The sequence below is a fragment of the Xyrauchen texanus genome, chromosome 12, assembly GCF_025860055.1.
Source record: "Xyrauchen texanus isolate HMW12.3.18 chromosome 12, RBS_HiC_50CHRs, whole genome shotgun sequence".
NCBI classification, from domain to species: Eukaryota; Metazoa; Chordata; class Actinopteri; order Cypriniformes; family Catostomidae; genus Xyrauchen; species Xyrauchen texanus.
Window position 1 is genome coordinate 10,862,192 of NC_068287.1, and position 19,938 is coordinate 10,882,129.

At 45.7% G+C, this 19,938-nt stretch overlaps 1 protein-coding gene across 1 annotated transcript in view; it reads right to left on the minus strand.

Moving 5' to 3' along the window:
• The window catches only part of LOC127652981 (adhesion G protein-coupled receptor L1-like), a 280,814-nt gene that overhangs the window by 93,738 nt on the left and 167,138 nt on the right, over window positions 1-19,938 (minus strand). Inside the window, 1 exon segment of the mRNA XM_052139444.1 lies at window positions 11,045-11,258. Coding sequence (XP_051995404.1) covers window positions 11,045-11,258 — 214 coding nt within the window.

Here is a 19,938-nt window from a genome sequence, read left to right on the forward strand (position 1 = left end):
GGTCTTCAGATCAGGAAGAACACCAATTCGCAAACAAGCACCATTTTAGGGCATATAGTTGCCTGTTAGAGGGAGCGCTGGCTTGGCTGATCGTGTCTTGACAGCAGGTGGTAGGTCACTCAGATCTACCGCATCCCATCCAGGGCCCAGATGTGGAGGTTCCAGAGGTCTGGGTGTGGATGCCAGAGGGTGCCCTGTCCCTGAGAAAGGAGGTCCTACCTCAGGGGAATTTGCCAGGGAGGGGCTGTCGCGAGGAGCGTGAGATCCGAGAACCAAGTCCGTGTGGGCCAGTAGGGGGCTACCAGAGTGACTTGTTCCTCATCCTCCCTGACCTTTCATTGCACCCGTGCAAGTAGGCTCACTGGGGGAAATGCATACGTGCACAGCCCCCGGGACCAGCTGTGTGCTAGCGCGTCTGACCCGAGGGGAGCCTCCACTAGGGAGTACCAGAATGGACAATGGGACAACAGGTCTATCTGTGCTTTCCCGAACCTCTCCCAAATCAGCTGGACCGTCTGGAGTTTGAGCTTCCACTCTCCGCTGAGTGTACCTTGTTGTGACAGCGTGTCCACTGCTGTATTGAGGATGCCAGGGGTGTGAGTGGAGCGTAACGACTTGAGCCTGCTGGCTCCAAGGAAGAGATAGCGGGAGAGCTGTGAAATATGACGAGAGCGCACGCCGCCTTGACGATTTATGTACGCTATCGAAGCGGTGCTATCTGATCGAATCAAGACGCGCTTGCCCCGTATTAGCGAGAGAAACGTCCGCAGGAAAAGTATTACAGGCAACAACTCTAGGCAGTTGATGTGCCAATCCAGCCAGGGCCTGGTCCAGGAGCCAGCGGCTGCGTGCCCGTTGCACACGGCACCCCAACCCTGTTTGGAGGCGTCTGTGGTGACTAGAATGTGTCAGGACACCTGCAGTAGGGGGACTCATGTCTGCAAAAAACAAAGGTCTGTCCAGAGGTTGAAAGTCTGGTGGCAGGCAGGGTGATGAACATACAGTGTGTGCCAAGGTGCCATGCCCATCTCGGGACTCGAGTCTGGAGGCAGTGCTGAAGCGGTCTCATATGCATCAACCCTAGTGGTGCGGCAACCACGGAGGATACCATATGCCCCAGGAGACTCTGGAATTGTTTTAGCGGAACCGCTGTGCCTGGATTGAATAAGGTGAGGCATTTCAGCACAGACTACTTATTTTATTTTTTACGTTGGTGAGGTGTGCTGTCATTGAGTCTCACTCCATGCCGAGAAAAGAGATGCTCTGAACCGGGGCGAGCTTGCTCTTTTCCCAGTTGGCCTGAAGCACTAGATGGCTGAGGTGCCTGAGCACCTGGTCTCTGTGGGCGCACAGTAACTCTCGAGAGTGGGCTAGGATGAGCCAGTTGTTGAGGTAATTGAGTATGCGAATGTCCACTTCCCTTAGCGGGGCAAGGGCTGCCTCTGCGACTTTCGCGAAGATCGCGAGGAAACAGGGACTGGCCGAAGGGGAGGACATTGTACTGATACGCCTGGCCATCGAACGTGAACCGCAGGAAGGGTCGGTGTCGAGGCATGCCGGACGCAACTTAGAATGTGTCTTTGCATTTTGAACAGGAGTTTGTCCAAGTCCAAGATCGTTTGCAAGCCGCCTCCTTTCTTGTATACGATGAAGTAGGTGCTGTAGAAACCCTTTTTCATCTCAGCTGGAGGGACAGGCTCTATCGTGTCTTTGAGTAAAAGGGTCACGATCTCCGCACGCAGGGTGTTAGCATCTTCGGCGTGCACCTAGGTAAATTGGACGCCGGCGAAAGGGGGCGGGGGCCTGGTGAACTTAATCGCGTAGCTGAGTCTGATGGTCCGGGCCAACTAGCGCGACGGGCTGGGAACAATCCTTTTTGATGTACCTGGCAAGGCTTCGCAGCAGGGCAGAGCAGGTAGTGTGGTGTCGAGAGGCAGAAGTGCGTCCCAGGGCTCTGGTGCTGAGAGAAGACTTGAAGCACTTACCTTGCTCCGCACACCCGGCAGGGGGCGGGTTAGTGACAGAGGAGGAGGTACCATGTAGGCGTCCTCTGGACTGGCCAGCAGGTGGGCAGTCAGGGATCCAGAGGCAAGAGGTCCAGCGCTGTATGCTTTGGAGGTCAGTGTTGATGTCATCCTACAGGCCTTGGAGGGGAGCACCAGGTGATCTTGGGACACAGGTGGATCACAACCGCTCTGTCCACCTGGGGGACCTTCGAGTACCCGTGGCCCGTAGTGAGAGCAGATGAGCGACTCCACGACTTTGTCAGCTCATCATGTACCTCTGGGAAGAAAGGAACCGGGGGCGGCTAGAGTGGCATTCCTCTTTAAGAAGGAAAGCCACGACCACAACATGGTGAGGTTCTCGCATTGAGAACACGAACCATCCACAAATGCTGCCTTGATGTGATCACTGCCCAGACACATGAGGCAGCGTCTGTGACTGCCAGGAGTGGAGAGAAATCCAGGAACTACACAGGGGTGGAAAGGCATCTTTATAAAGATGCATCCTGAAAAGGACGTTCAACGCCAGCTGTTTATTGCTCTTTTTGAGAAATTAAACTCTTTTACAGAAAATATTCTCTTTTAGAAGCACTGTCGAAGCACCAGTGGCAAAGCTGCACTGCCGTGCAGAGAAGACAGCTGATATCCAACGGCATATGCTCTACAGAGATGAGTGGGACAGTAAGTGACTTCAGCTCGCTGATCACACAACTGCTCAGCTCCGTAGAAGAAATCTGAACGGACAGACGCATGATTCCATCCTTTTATACCCATATGTCCGGGGGAGGGACATGCAAATTCTGTCTGCCAATTTCTCATTGGCCTTTTCTCAAGTTCAGAGGTAACCAAGGCCTTCAAAGAAGTCCCCTAGTGTCGCTTCATTCGACACAATGTCGAAGTGAGCGACAGACAGGGAACTTTTATTTCTTTACAATACAGAAAATCAACAATTATCCTAGTCTTTACTAAGTTTATAAAAACACTTAAAACATTGCAATCATACAATTGTACTATTTAGTTTTTTCTGCTTACATAATTAGCCATCTTAGCTTATCCCAATAGATAATTTAAAATATGACATTTAAATGTCCATCTTCATGTACATTTAAACCCCAAAATAAAAACCTTTATGTAGAATTCTCATCAAAGCCATTAAATAATCTTTGTAACTTATAAAACAAGGTTTTTAACCTGTAACATTCCATAAAAGCATGAAAAAATATTTTGTAAATAGAGCAGAAGGGACATTCTGAGCTCACATTTGGATTTAAAACAGATATAAAAGCGTTGACAGCAATTGCTCCATGCAAAAGTCTCCACGGTAAATCCCCCACATTTTTTTTTACCAATGGTGACTTATATAGTGCTCTCCACTCAGGTCTTATAGCATTGTCCAGACCTAGCACTCCCCTCCATGGAGTCTAAACTTTTTTATCTAAAGCTTTTTATTCAAGGCTTTGACACAGCTCTTATATATTTATTTGCCATTTGTAGGGTTAGAACCCACAATCAATAGCTCTTTTGTTTGCAGAAACATGCCCGAGCGATTTTCTAAATTTGCAGTCATAGTTAAACTTGGAAAAGAATCATGGTTTTGGGCAGTTGGGTTTTAACACACCTGGACAGAAACCATTTAATAGTTCCATCTCTTCTCTCAAGATTAAAGCCTTCCATTTCTCAAGTAATTGGCCCCCCTGCTGGACCGATCTCATTCCTAGGCTTTTTACAACTTACTTTGTCATTTGTGAAGGCTGGCCCTTTTAATGCAGCCACGTTTCCTAACGTTATAACCTTAGTATCCTTAAGCTTTACCTTGAGAGCAATAGAATGTACATTACATGACACATCCAAATGAGAACCAAGAATTAGGGGTTCCTGTAAAAGCCAAAAAAGAGAGTCAGTATAATTGTCCCTCACAGTAAAAAGTGTCCATACTTTAAACAGGTTTCGAAAAATGTTTGGCAACTTGGAGAGGTTCATCCATAATAGGGCTTTATCCAAGCTTAGGCATTCAAAGTTTCTTAGAATTATAGAAGTTGTCGATCTCCAGTTTGAGTCCAATGGTCCTATTGCACATATTGCATGTGTCAAGCCGCTGTTCTGCCCTGAATATGAACAATTCCATGTCCTCCTTCATCCTTGGGTAAATACAGAACACTTTGAGAAACCCAGTGCATCTCATCCCAGAACAAATCATTCAGAATTGCCTGGATCTTTTGCAAAGTTTTTACAGGTGGATCTATACAAGCCAGGCGATGCCAAAGTGAGGAATCTACCAAATTTTTTATAACCAACACCCGTCCTCTGTAAGACAGCTTTGGGTGTATGAATCTACATTTAGCAATCCTGCTTTCAATTTTCCAAACACTTTCCTTAAAGTTCTTTTTACAAACAGTCCATCCTCCAAAACTCCAAGGTATTTAAGACCTCCTCTAGTCCAGCTTAAATTCTCTGGAAGACATGGCTCTCCATTTGTCCACCTCCCTATTACCAGGGCTTCACTTTTTGAACTTAAAAGGAGCACATAAGTCACCATTGACCTTAAGTAAACTCTCAACATCGCAGTACAAGGCTTTGATCTTATTTATAAAACCAAAGTTTTCAAAGAGTTAAAACCAAAAGCTTCCAAAACATCCCATAAAAAAACAATGCTCAACTCGGTCAAAAACTTTCTCTTGATCTAGAGATCAAGCCTATGTCCAAGTCGAGAAGCTTTCCAATATCTAGGACATTCCTGACAAAAGATATATTGTCATAGATTAGTCTCCCTGGTACACAATACGTTTGGCCAAAATGTATTATAGAACACATTACTTAGTCTGTTAGCCAGAGCCTTTGAAAGGATCTTGTAATCAGTGCACAACAATAAGACTGGTCTCCAATCCAAGTCACCTTTTTTTGGTAATAATATTAGCACAGCCCTACGACAACTCAAAGGCAATAGACCCTCCTTTGTGCTTTCATTAAATACTTCCATTAGAACTTCTTTTATTTCTGACCAAAATCATTAAAAAAATTCAACTGAGAGACCATTTAGACCAGATTCTTTTACACACTCCATGCCCCATAGTGCTTTGTGTAACTATTCTAAGGTCAGTTTTTTACTGAGTAAAACATTTGCTTCATCTGAAACTTTCAGTACGTTCTTAAGGAAAGGGTTAACTTCTGTTTTGTCGTTCCTAAGATTTATACAGTTCTTTATAAAAGTTAGTACTTCTTGTTCTGATTTCAGAAGGGCTTGTTAATAGATCCCCATTCTCTGGATATTAGGCATGTATGATTTTACTCTGATCATTCTTCTTATCTAGATTAAAGAAGAATTTAGATGGCGCATCCATCAGTTCAATATCTTAAAAGTGGGAGCTAGAGCACCTTGAGCCTTTGACTCTATTAAATCAGACAGAGTTTTTCCTTTACTCTGAAATCCTCCAACACATGCAGGTTTTGATCTTGTGATGTCCCTTGTGACATTACAGGAATATTGCTGGCAAAACTGCCTGATTAAAATTTTTGCACAATCCATTGCCTTAAAGATTGGAAGCTTTTTCCCCTACCTTAGATTTTCCCAAACAACCTTAAAAACATCTCTAAAATTCTTAGCACATAACAGGCCTTTATTAAGATGCCAGTATGCATTTTTTGATTTTATAAAATTAATGAAGGAATGAACTGATGTAAAGGAAAACATATTATCAAAAGCATGAGCCCAGGTAAACTGCCTCTGATCTCCATGAAGATTTCTCCACACATCGACCAGTTCAAAAGTGTGTATCATTTGAATTAGCTTCCTATGAGAGGGCATATGAGGTTCTGTATGGTTCCTATCCAAGGCTTGTGCAGTGCAATTAGAATCACCCGTCAGCAATAAAAACATCTTCAGGATATCAATCTTTCAGTGCATTACATACTACGTCTAAATAAAGCTACCTGTCAGCATTGTTAGTTGGGCGTAAACACACATTAAAATGAAGTTCTGATTCTCATGTCATGCTCTAATTTTTTTAAATCTTCCCATTAAGATCTCTTCAACTTGGTAAGAAACAGGTAAAAATGACTTAGAAAATAAGATTGCGACCCCACAACTAGTTGAAGAGGAATGCAGTTTGATTATGTTTTTTGTTTTTTTTTGTTTATGATTTTATTGTTTTCATTATCTTAATACTAAGATAAAGCATTATTGTAATTTAGCAGGTTTTTTTTGTATTATGTAAAACGTTATGTTAGATTTATCTTCTTTGATTGTGAATTGGTTTGGGTAGTTACTGGGGGTAGGTCTTGATAAGCCTAGGGCTTCTACCTATCCCTTTTCGAACAGGTTGATTATTGTTTTTGTGTTTATTTATTTGTATGGAAATTTCATACGTATTGCTGTCTTCATTTATTTATTTTTATTATTAATATATTAATTGTTCGAAATAAAGATTTCATTCATTCATTCATTCATTCAAGAGTTGTGACTTGATAACCCTTCAAACTCTCTGAACCAGTCAGCTTAAACTACAGCATCACTATGTGTTTTTTTAAGCAAACAGTACTAGTAGTAGTAGTACTAGTAATCTAAATTATTCATTAACTTAAATAATTGTGCTCTTTTTCCTAGCTACATTTAAATTAATGGATGCTATAAGCACTTCCCCCATACTGTTAACAGTAAAAAAGGAGGCAAAAAGGAAAATAACTGGTTGCTCAATTCCATTAAATTAATTGAGGAGCATTTATCTTTGCAAAGATTTTCTTTAATCAATAACCTTCCTGATCAGTGAAGTGTTCTTCAGCCGTAAAAAGCCTCGCTTTCTCTACAAACTGTTTCACGTCTGGAAAATATTCATCGATTTGAACTTTGCGCACTTTCATTGTTCTTTTCAAACTTAACTTAATGTGGTCCACACCGTATACTCTAACAGAAGTTTAAGTTTAAATTGAGTTTAAGTTTGGACTGTTTTTAAAAATGTATTCAGAGAGATCACTTTTGCTTTCTGTGTCGGTCTGACTTAACTCTTAATCTCCTTTCTTGGCCTGTTTCACCGTGTGCCACTGTTTTAGTCTTCTCTTCTGGGGTGTCTTAAAAACTTCATCATCTGCCATTTTTTCCACATCAACTACCTCCTCAGTAATTACACTGTTTGTGCTTTCCATTGTGTCTGTAGTTTCAACAGTGAACTGCTCAATTTTGCCATAGACTACATTGGCACTTTCAACCATATCTATCTCAGTAGTGATTGTATCCAAGTTTTTCAAGCCCACGGTAGTATCAGTGTTTGTTTCCAAAGGCTGAGAGTCTGCAGACTGGGCAGACTCCCTTGAAACAGAGACTGAAACATTCTCCATTGATACCCCTGCACTTTCTGCCTCTCTTGCCATGTTTTCAGTGCTTGTTTCCTGTCTTTGCAGACTAAGGTGTCCAGTTTAGCCGCGCCCAAAACATTTCATGTTCTTGGTTGTTGAATAAATGACATAATTGAAGTCATCGTATCTAAAATTCAGTTTTACTTCCAGATCATCATTATTATCCTTTAATATTATATATACGTGTCACCTAAAGACACTACATGCTTGAGCAGCGGGGACTTACTGATAATCTGAATCATTTTGATCCGCGAAAACAACTTGCCATAACGCAAGAGCATCTCTGACAATAATTAGTTTTTAATGAATTGGGGAACATTAGACAGGATTACTCTCTTGGATGGTGTTGACAAGGGCAGTACAGGTTTAAACGTTCCATTGATTACCACACCACTTTCCACCAATGTGTTTGCGAGCTCCACCATTTTCAGAAAGATAACGATTACGTTATTTATTGTTGACGTGGATACAATGTTCGCGTAGCCGGTAGTTTCACCGACGGCCAAGCTGCACTCCTCTACGCTGGCTATATTAACAGCATGCCATCGTTTGAGTGAGTTCAGGTCCTCTCCACCTGTAGCAGCAATGCTACATGCACTTCACCTGAGGCAAATGCCTCTGTGTAACAGCAGGGAAAAAACACTAAAAGACAATAAACTATCACAAAATAAAAAAGAAAACTGAACAAAAACACCAAACAATTAATTAGAAAAGAGTTAGAGAAAGTAGTACACTCGCTCTTGCACTCACCACACTCCTCACCCACTCAGCACATACACACGAGAGAGAGAGAGAGAGAGATAGAGAGAGAAAGGGGTTTAATAAGAAAGCACAAGAAATTATCATTCCTTCAGGCAATAGATGGAACTAGATTTTTGCAAAAAATGGCACCACAAAGCAAGGGTGTTTTGAGTGGTTGCCAAGGCATTTCTGTGATGTTGCAAGGGTGTTCTTAGTGGTTTTTAGCAAGTAGCTAAGTACTTGCCTTTCTGGGTGGTTAGCGGTTGCTAAGGTGTTCTGAGGGGTTTTGAGCACTTTTTATGCAGTTTATTAGGGTGTTCTGAGAGGTTGCTAGGTATTCTATGTGGTTGCCAGGGCATTTCTAAATGTTTGCTAAGGTGTTCTGAGCAGTTTTTAGCATGTAGCTATGCATTTGTTAGGTTGTTCAGGGTAGTTGCATGAGTGTTACAATTCGATTGCCAAGGTGTTTTGAGTGTTTTTGGTATGAAGGTATGTGGTATGTGGGAAGGGTGTTCTTCGAGGTTGATGGGCATTGCAATGTGGTTGTTAAGGTGTTGTGGATGGTTGCCAGGCAGGGTTGGGAGGGTTACTTTTAAAATGTATTCCACTACAGATTACAGAATACATGCTCTAAAATGTAATTTGTAACATATTGTGTTAGATTACTCAGGGTATGTAATGTATTCTAAATAATATGGATTACTTCTTCAGCACTGGCAATTGTTTAACTTATTTTCACTATAAAAAATCTGCCAGAACTGTAAGACAAAATACACATTAAAAATACCTTACCTGAAAAACTAAAAACATTTGAGCTAACGTGGATTCTCTTGATTAAAAATATTATAAAATATGATATGGTAAAATAGCTAGAAATAGCATTTTAGCTTAGCATAAAGCTAAATGTTCATATGACAATTTACAAATGGTTTATTTGTATTTCTTCTGCTCCAAACTTACTTCAAACTTCTCTGTCTGCCCGTATGACTAACACATCTTAAGAAAGTGTTTCACCTCTTTTCAAACACTTTTTGAACCATGTTATTTATAAATTATTTCCAACTTAAAAGAACAAATATTAAATTAAACAAATTACAACAAATGCAAAGTAATCTCTTCAGTAATCAAAATACTTTTTGAAAGTAAATGTATTCTGATTACCAATGATTTAAACTGTAACTGTAGTGGAACACAGTTACTAATATTTTGAATTTTAAATATGTATTCCGTTACTCCCCAACCCTGTTGTCAGAGCCTTGCTATGCATTTGCAAAGGTGTTCTGAGCAGTTTTTAGCACAATGCTATGCAGTTGTTAGTGTGTGGTGATAGGCTGCTAAAGAATTGCTAGGTGGTTGCTAGGGTGTTCTAAGTGATTTCCAGGGCATTGCTTTGTGGTTGATAAAGTGGTGTGGGTGGTTGCCACTGCATTGCTATGCAGTTGCAAGAGTTAGCAAGATGGTTGCTTGGGATATGCTAGCCCACCCCAAAGTCTCTATGTTGTTCTGGTCCCTAAATTTGGTTCCTAAAATGTATCTGGCTTGTGAGTCAATGAGATTTGCTTTCCTATGTTGGTCAGGTAAAAATGGTTAGAAAACCAATAGCACACCTCTGCTCAATAATCTGCATGATTTGAGGTAGCTCTCGTTTCAATAGCACAAACGGTGTGGCACGAGTTAAGTGCCAAACTTTAATACGTAAGGATAGAGGTTTGTTGAAATCCAAGTATAAACAATAGTGATGCTTGCCTGAGCAAACACCACAAATCATTTCCCACTAGGCATGATCATGTGTCAGTCGGAGAGGTGCGGAGACAGCAGACTAATCCTGTCTCACCTTCAGCTCAAACCCGGTTAGAGCTATTGCTTCTGACAAAAAGCAGATAAATGTATGGATGCAGGGCTGTTATCAGTATAAAATGCACATGTGGATCTAGCATGGTAAAGATTTATTATTCTTCAAACCTATGCAGAAATGCTTCTCTTCTCAAATCCCTCTCGCTCCCCTCATCATATCTAGACTAGTGCACTGTCATTCCCAGCTCAATCCCCTTTTCATCTACTCATCCCTCCCACATGCCCCCCCCCCTCTCTCTTTCTCTCTTGCTCTCTCTCTCTCTCTCTCTCTCTGTCTCTCCATTACCAGGCTGATGGATAGCTAGAAGAGGGATTCATTGATCTAGTCTCTGAGGAAGCAAATGCTGAGCACAGGCATGGACTGCAAGTGGAAGTGGGACACACACAAACACATATACACACAACGGTTATGTACACACACTAAACAGTCACTTATCCACTCAACCATATCAATACACTCTGGAATGCACAGTCAGGGGGGCGGCTTTACTAAACAGTTGCACCACATTTGACCGTGGTATTTCAGCACAAAAACCTGTGACTTATTCACTAACCACCCAAAATGCAGTTTAACCAGGCACTACATTTGCTATTAATAAAATAGCGCTGCACCCTGAGTATTTTAATTAAGTCACTGTCATTCTGTTTAGAGCAAACACAGACCCTTTTAATGTAAATTAGGCTCCTTATAGATTTCGCTTTATTCACAGTAATATTTATCTGTCGTTTCCGACAGAAACTAAGAGGTAAACACAATTTCATGAATAAGAGATGTTTGTCTACATTTTCTATTGATAATGGCAGCAATAATTAATGGAATGATGGAAAAAAGCCTTATAACTGGGCATATATTCAGATGAGCCGTGTATTTAAGTGTACTTCTGTATTTTAAAGATCAGATTCTGGTGCCTATATTGCAGTGGCTGTGCTGGACAATCCTCCACTACTGAGAACCTGTAAGACTGGTCAATGCTTTAGTGAATCAGGTGCTAAAACAATGCAAATAGCATGTGCAAATAAATGACACTATTAGCGGGCATAATTCAGTAGTTATTTCCCTCCTCTGCATTATTTGTAACATTCAAATTACTCTCAGGTACCTCTGTGACATGATCTTAAAGGCATCAGGCAGGTAGCACTGTACATTCTCCATCTGAAAGGGATCAGCGTCACAAATCTTGTCATCGGTTCGACCATAGTTGGCTGTCTCAATCATGATGACATCGCTGCCGGGGCAACGGAGCTCTATGGGGTAACCCTCGCACGCCAGCTCCCTCCTCATCAGACCAAACGGCATTGCGGAACGACTTAATGCTACATGGAGAGAAAGAGAAACATACAGTTGTTATTGTTTAAGTCAAAATGAAACAGCATTAACAACCCATTTACTTGCATAAACTGACATACATAGCGGTGAAACAGTTCTATTCAGAGAGAAAAAAAGGAGAGCGGTGCTTGATTTTATCAATCACAAATTGATTGGATCATGAAAAAGAAATACTGTTTCAGAGAGGGAGCAAGTTATTACCTTTTTATAAAATAATACTAGGGAAGCATTTTTTTATATTGAGATCTGCTAAACTTATGTAGAGCTTATATACCTTGGCACTAGCATCACCAAAGCCATTGGGTTGATTTCTGGGGAATGTGCATACTGATAAATGAATGCAATGTAAGTTGCTTTAGATAAAAGTGTCTGCCAAAATGATTAAATGTACAATAAGATCTGGAACATGAATTAAAAAGGTAAATAGAATAAATTTGGATTTCAATTGAAATTGAAAATGTGGCAAACACTTAATGTGTAGATTATTGATGTAATTAGCAGGTCATGAAGTAATCTGCTGATTAAGAATAACTAGGGAGCAGTTTATTACAGAAAACGTATCGGTTACCTAACGTAACCTCGGTTCTCTCTAGATGAGGGAACGAGTATTGCGTAAGCTAGCTTACGCTACGGGAAAGATTAATCTTTTCTGAGATATTGAAGCCAAAAAATTATCCTTAATTTTGTATCCATTGTCAACGCAGTGCGGCAGCTGCAGACCTTGAGCGGGCTAGCTAGCGAGCTCACAGGTTGCTCTGCGGCAACTGCTGCAGCCTATAGACGAGCTTGGGCGAACTCGCATCCAATGAGAGGCGTCCGCGCGCTCACTGCATCAAAGCCCGCCAAAATGGGCGTTACTTGAGTGCATATAAGCGTAGTTCGTAGGCTGGAACCCTGGTTTTCATTGACTGAAGCGAAAAGTCGTTCGTGGCGCGAGCACGGCCGGCTACGCAATATTCGTTCCCTCATCTAGAGAGAACCGAGGTTACGTTAGGTAACCGATACGTTCTCTTACGAGAGGTTCTCTCGTATTGCGTAAGCTAGCTTACGCTACGGGAACCCATTGTCAACGCCGTGCGCGCCAAGCATCCACTGTATGAGCCCCAGGGAATTAAGGGGGGGAACCGTGGGAGCCCTTATGAGTGGGGAAATAATATTTGGCCGGCAAGAATGCGGGTCATTGATTGTGTAATACATAAGCACATAGTGGGAAGGGAAAGACAGAGCGGCGGTGCCGGTCTGTGTGGAATGTGTCCCATCAGTGCAGCTCACCAGGGGAGCTGTAGCGTATTAAACCGCTAGTAGTTTTGCGTGCAGAGCGGGCACTTCCATATTGTAAAATCTGACAAAGATGGAGGGGGAAGTCCATCCCGCTGCCACACATATGTTGTGAATGGAAATCCCGCTGGACCATGCCCACGAGGATGCCATGCCTCTAGTGGAGTGAGCCCTAATGCCCAACGGGCATGGCAGGTCTTTTGACGCGTATGCAGCAGCAATAGCGTCCACTATCCATCTAGATAGTGTCTGTTTCGAGGCTTTGACCTTTGGTGCGCCCTCCGAACGAAACGAAAAGCTGCTCAGAGCGTCTGAAAGCGGCGGAGCGTGCAGTATACAATCTCAGCGCTCTGACCGGGCAAAGGAGATTGGCGTCGCGTTCGCTATCGGGTGCTGGCAGCGCCGATAGGGAAATGACCTGTGCTCTGAAAGGAGTACCGATCACCTTGGGAACATAGCCGTGTCTAGGCTTTAAAATGACCTTGGAGTCACTTGGTCCAAACTCAAGACACACAGCGCTGACAGACAGCGCGTGAAGGTCTCCCACACGTTTGACTGATGACAGGGCAGTCAGAAAAACGGTTTTAAGTGAAAGGTATTTCAAATCCACGGACTGAAGTGGTTCGAAAGGGGGGCTTTCATAGTTTCGAGAACTATAGAAAGATCCCAGATAGGAACCGATGGGGCGCGGGGGTTCATCCTTCTAGCTCCCTGAGGAAGCGGATGACCAGCTCGTTTTTACCCCATGACTGGCCATGCAGGGGTTCAGCGAACGCCGCAACGGCCGCCACATACACTTTGGCGTGGATGGGGATCTGCCCTTATCCAGCAGCTCTTGTAGAAATACTGAGCAGCGACGACACCCCACATGTCCAGCGGGTCCAGGTCTCTGTCGGTGCACCATTTTGAGAACACAGACCATTTTGACGCATAGAGTCTTCTCGTGGAAGGGGCTCTAGCGTGTATGATGGTGTTTATTACTCCTTCTGGCAGAGCGACGGGTAGTCGTTGATCACCCACTTATGCAGCGCCCAGCTCTGGGTGGGGATGCCAGATTGTGCCGCGAGCTTGAGAGAGGAGATCTGCTCTCACTGGGATGGGCCACGCGCTGTCAGTGACAGCTGCGTAAGCTCCGGGAACCATGTCTGATTCTCCCAATGCGGGGCTATGAGGAGCACCGAGTGACGCGTTTCCCTGATCCTCTGCATTACCTGTGGCAATAGCGAGGCGGGAGGGAAGGCGTAAAGCGGGCGTCTGGGCCAGTCCTGGGACAGCTGGCGTCCTCGCATCGAGAAAAATATTGGGCAGTGAGAGTTCTCTTTGGGCGCTAAAGAGGTCTATCTCTGCTCTGCCGAATAGGTGCCATAACGTCTGGACTGTTTGAGCGTGCAGGGACCATTCCCCTGGGGAATATTGTCTCTGGACAGTCTGTCCGGGCCGTCGTTCAGGTGGCCTGGCATGTGCGTTGCCCTCAGCGGCGCAGGTGGCACTGGGACCAACTCAATATGCGTTTAGGTCAGATGGAATAGGTTCCTGGATCTGACACCGCCCTGGCGGTTTAGGTAGGATACCACAGATCTGTTGTCGAGCGGACCAGGGCGTGGTGACCCTGAATGACCGGGAGAAAGCGCTAGTGCGTACTCGACCGCTATCATTTCCAGACAATTTATGTGAAGGAGCTTTTCCTGAACTGACCATAGGCCGAAAACGGAGAGCCCTGCGCAGACCGCGACCCAACCCGTGTTGGGCGCGTCTGTCGAGATGACTTTTCGCGAGATACAGCTCCCATTGTCACTCCCGCTGATACCATTCGGCCACTGTCCAGGGCTGCAGAGCTGAAATACAGGTCTGAGTCACCATGATGGGCTGGCGGCCTGTGGCCCAAGCCCGGCGAGACGCGTGGTGTTTAGCCAATGCTGAAGCGGGCGCATGTGCAGTAAACCCAGCTGAAGTACTGCTGCGGCTGAGGCCATGTAACCTAGCACTCTCTGGAATTTCTTCAGAGGCGTGAGGCTGTTCATCTGAAAAGATGCGGCTAGTTGCTGAACACGGCGCGCTGTGTAGATAAGCGAGCCGTCTTTGCCACGGAGTCTAGTTCTATTCCAAGGAAGGAAATTGTCTGACTGGGCTGTAGTGAGCTCTTGGTCCAATTGACTGCAAGACCCAAACTGTTCAGATGGCTGAGGAGAACTGCTCTGTGAGACAGAAGCTCCATATGTGACTGTGCCATAATCAGCCAGTCGTCCAAATAGTTCAAAATTCGCAAACCCTGACTCCGCGAGGAGTGCGGCGCCGCATCCATGCACTTCGTGAAAGTACGAGGTGCTAAGGACAGGCGAGCGGAAGGACGGTGTATTGATAAACCTGGCCGTCGAAGGCTGAATCTCAAGAATGGCCTCTTTCAGATCGAGAGAAATAAACCAGTCCCCTGGCGCACATCGCGAGGAGTTTCCTGATTGTAAGCATTTTGAGCGGTCTTTTGCAAGCACCTTGTTCAAAACCCTGAGATCTAATATGGGTCTGAGGCCGCCGTCTTTCTTGGGAACAAGAAAATAACGTCTGTAAAGCCCAGACTTCGCTCAGAGAGGGTGGCACTTTCTCTATGGCCCTTTTGCACAGAAGGCTTGCTATTTCTGAGCGAAGCATGCACGCTGCTTCCGTGTTCACAGTGGTTTCGAGCAGCTCTGAAGCGAGGAGGGCGGCGATCGAACTGTAGCAAATAGCCCTGTTGTATTGTGCTTAACACCCACTTGGATATCCCTGGAATAGCTTCCCACGCTTTGAAGCGTAGCGCTAGAGGGTGAATGGCCAATTCAGCTCTGATTGCCGCACAGAGAGCTGAACAAAATGTGTGAGCGCGTTTAGTGTGTTTATGCATGATTGCTCGCAGAGACAGGTTTTGTGAGTGACTTCCGATTGGAATGAATGGGGAAAGAGTCACATCTGTTACGTGATCGCTAAGCATAGTCATGGGCACGGGACTTACACACAGAGGAATGTTTGCTGGCCGTGTAACAGAGCGGGCAGAGAATGGAGCCGCGACGTATTCGATGAGCGCATTTATTGACTCTAGGCTCGAGCGGTTCAGTAACCGCTTTATGTGAGCGTGCTCTGGTGGGGACCACGAGACATGCAGTGCTTGTGTGTAGAGGTGAACACTGGATTGTGAGCACATTTTCTACACATAGGGCTGGTCGTGTGACAGAGCGGCCAGAGAATGGGCGCGCATACGCATTTGTGGGCGCCTTCATTAACTCTGGCCGTTCGAGCGGTTCAGTAACGCTTTATGAGAGCGTGCTCTGATAGGGGCACGGGATGTGTTATGCTTGTGTGTAGGGGTGAACACTGGGTTGTGGGCACATTTTCTACACATAAGACATGTTTGCTCTTTACAAGATTTATTTGGGTCGCCGTGAAAGCGGCGTTTGAGTGCTGAGCAAGCGGGCAGTGTCACCGGCTTGTTGGCTGCTAAATTCACCACTGCAGTAGCCTGAGAGAAGGGGACTGACAGGGGCGAAGCTTTGACGGTGGTCCGCCGCGGCGGGACTGAGCCGTCGTTTGTTCAACACAGTTAGGAAGACTTCGACTGCTCGGGTTTCAGCGTTACCTTAGATCGAGGCCCACGGAGCGGCGGTCTGCGGCGGCTGTCTGAGCGCGATCGAGGGCGGCCGCCCTGTCGACACTGAGAAGTCTGAGTTTGTTGAACTGGGCGCTGTGAAGAGGCTCGTGCAGGAGGCTGATCACGTGAGCGGCCTGCAGAGGAGCTAAGCGACGCGGCAGGAAGAGGTTCATGGCTTGGGTGGCTTTCTGGACTTCTGAGAAGCGGTCAACAATGCCACTCACCGCGGAGCCGAAGAGACCGGTCGGAGAGAGCGGTGCGTTGAGGAACGTGGAGCACTCTGCTTCTCCCATGTCGGCTAGTGTTAGCCACAAGTGTCTCTCGGTCACAGTCAGCGAGGCCATGCACTTCCCTAGAGCTTGGGCTGCAGCTTTGGTAGCGCGAAGGGCGAGGTCTGTCGCACTTCGTAGATCAGTAACAGCCTCTGGGTGCCTGCCTTTCTCATCCCACTCCCGAAGAAGGTCTGCTTGTAGGATCTGTAAAACGGCCATTGAGTGCAGAGCAGATGTGGCTTGGCCGGCGGCGGAATAGGCACGGCCAACATAGGCGGAAGTCGCTCTGCAGGCTTTAGACGGGAGCACAGGCTTGGAACGCCATCTCGCAGAGGGCAGACAAAGGTGTGCTGCTACCGAGTCCTCGACCGGGGGGATGGAGGAGTAGCCTCTCTCAGTGGCGCCGTCCACCGACGCGAGAGAGGTGGAGAAGTGGGAACGGGACCTGGCTGAAAAGGAGCGCTCCACGCACTTTGCAAGCTCCGTGTGTAATTCCAGCAGGAAGGAGCGGCCCGGCTGCGGGTGTAGAGCGGCGATGGCTTTGAAGAAAGCAGCCGCCGAGTCTGTTGGGTGCCTGCTCAGGGGCGGTGACCACTCGAGCCCGAGGCGGTCGACGGCCTGTGTGAGGAGGCGTGTTAACTCCCCTTCGACTCCGGCGCGGGTCCTGCTGGATTCCTGGGCCGAGGAGGAGGCTTGGGAGCCTGACCACTCCTCGCTGTCCGAAGCCATGATGGAACAGCGGCCCTTATCCTCCGCCTCGTTATCCGAGATGGCAGCAGTGTGGCCGCTCGGTGGCAACTGCGCGTCCCGGGGGGGCGGGGAGGGTAAAAGCGATGCTCGAGGGAGAGGCAACCACAGTTTCCGGCAGCCTTTCTGAGCGGCGCTTCTTCCTGCGCGGCTGAAGGTAAGGCGGCGCAGCGGTTTCTGCTTTGAGCGCTTCGAGTCGAGCCCACAGGGTCGACATCGGTAGCTCCTCGCAGAAATCGCATCCGCCCTCAGTGAGGGCGAGCTCTGCGTGCCCCAGTCCCAGGCAGAGAGCGCAGATGATGTGGCGGTCTCCTGTGCTGAGAAGGGCGCGACATGAGGCGCAAGTGGAGAGAGGCATCTTGAAAAAGACGCTCGTACTCTTTTGTGAATAGTTCGTGAGAACTAGCTTGCTGAATAAAAGGATACGTCGTCGGATGGTGTAGCTCGCAGGATGGCTGAAGGTGGCTGAGACAGCCGGCTTCTTCTAGCGCTGTCCACGCTTGCTTGATGCCCCTCGAACGGCGACGCGGCTTCCAGGTCAGCGATGCGAAGAGCTTCGCTGAAGAGATGAAAATCAGGGTTCCAGCCTACGAACTACGCTTATATGCACTCAAGTCACGCCCATTTTGGCGGGCTTTGATGCAGTGAGCGCGCGGACGCCTCTCATTGGATGCGAGTTCGCCCAAGCTCGTCTATAGGCTGCAGCAGTTGCCGCAGAGCAACCTATGAGCTCGCTAGCTAGCCCGCTCAAGGTCTGCAGCTGCCGCACAGCGTTGACAATGGATACAAAAATTAAGGATAATTTTTTGGCTTCAATATCTCAGAAAAGATGAATCTTTCCCGTAGCGTAAGCTAGCTTACGCAATATGAGAGAACCTCTCGTAAGAGAACCTTTACGACCCACAAAAGCCCAAAGACACAACAGAGAGGAAGAAAGCATTAGATTTCACTGCCAATGATTATATTTCCAGCCTTCCTAGACCTGAAGAGCAAACTATTTACCCTCTCACTCCAACAAACTGTGAGAGTTCTGTACACACTGTGTTAATATCCACCCACTCTTTCACACAGCTCTGCACCAGGAACCATCCACCACCCTAATGCAAGGCTTGAGAATAGAAAAGGAGAAAACCATCTTTCCTTATCTCTTCATGAGCCAATGACCAAACTCTTGAGCAGAATCAGCACCAAGAGGCGAAACCCACCCCAGACCACCTCACCACTGGTCCTTTTTGCCTACACATGTGGTGTCTGCCATTTACACTCAATTTAAGCGAGGAAGAGATATAGAGCGAGGAAGAGATGCATTAAGTGGGCTGCAGGTACCATTGGGTTAATCATTGTGCCTAGCTGAGTGGGCCTGAGAGTGGCATAGAGTGGCATATTTAATCTGAACAAGAGCTTTCAAAGCGTTTGCAGATCCAGCCACGTAAAATGGCCGCCAGCTGCCTCCACTCACTGAAGGACAAAATCTAGGAAGTGGAGCTCTCCATGGTCCTGATAAATAGTGAGGGGGACCTGTGGAGCTGTCCATTGTGCTGAAATATGAGAGGGTGGATCTGACCCATAGAGCTCTGTGCACAAGAAAAACGGATCAATGAAGCACTCCCTCAGCTCTTGCAGCTTCAAAGACTTTGCAATCAAATACAAGAAGGGAGGGAACTTTTTTCAAGGAAAAAGCAGACAACTCGAAAATCTGCTTATTCAATGCATGTTTGCGTAAGTAACAGAATGCCGCAGACTCTATTGTACAAATACTGGAACAGGTACCCCTGCTGAAAAAAACAATGGTTTAATTGGTTTTTGAGCCTGGTCAGGCTAGTCTGTTTGTCTGCTAGTCTGTAGTCTGCTAAGGGGTTTTAGTCCATTTTCATATGGCCAGCTTGGCCAGGCCTGGAAAACAACTTAAACTGGCAAAGACCACCAAACCATCAAATGCTCAAATTTGAATTTTCTTCTGCAGGGATCAGCAACCATTCAGCTTCTGGTGGACAGTGTACATGCTCTAAAATGTTGTGTGGCAGTTTTTATGTGTGGGGCAACCTGAGTATGATTACCTTGTGTAATCCATTCTAACTGATCTTATAATGATTTCGGTAACAGTAGGTCTAAAGTTTTTCATCTAAATTCGGTCTGTGCGAATATATAGTATTGCTCCACTGGCTGATGAGTGGGTGGAAAAATTTAGTTGTTTTTAGTTAGAGGAATGCATATTTTATTAACTCTAGGGCTTTACCAAGGGTTTTACTAAAGTAATATGATGCAGATATTTGAAGGTATGCAGCAGCTATGTTATTGATATCGATAGCACGGTAGTTTAGATAGTGTGAGAGATGCACTAAAATACAAGAAATGACAGAAACTTTTCAAAAAGCAGACAACTCAAAAACCTTTTTACAAAATGCACGCTTCCAAAAATACCAGCATGTCCCAGGTACATCTATTCAACATCAGACTAAAAAACACCTTTTCTCCGAGCAAAGTTCTCTGGACTTGCCTCTTTTCACCCAGAGGCCAATGTCAAAGTCAGCCACTACTCAGAGCAGTAAATGATATAAAGCGAGCTCTTTTTATCTACAAATGTCAACCATTCAGCCCAGCACACTTCTCTGAGCTGTTCTCCCTCTCAACAGGAATGTAATCCTCTTTCTGTACTTTTATATAACCTTGGCACTTAATGGATACCATGGAACGCCTACACAACGTAGCCATGTAGCTTTCCCACACCCTAACCCAAAAAGCAAGAACATC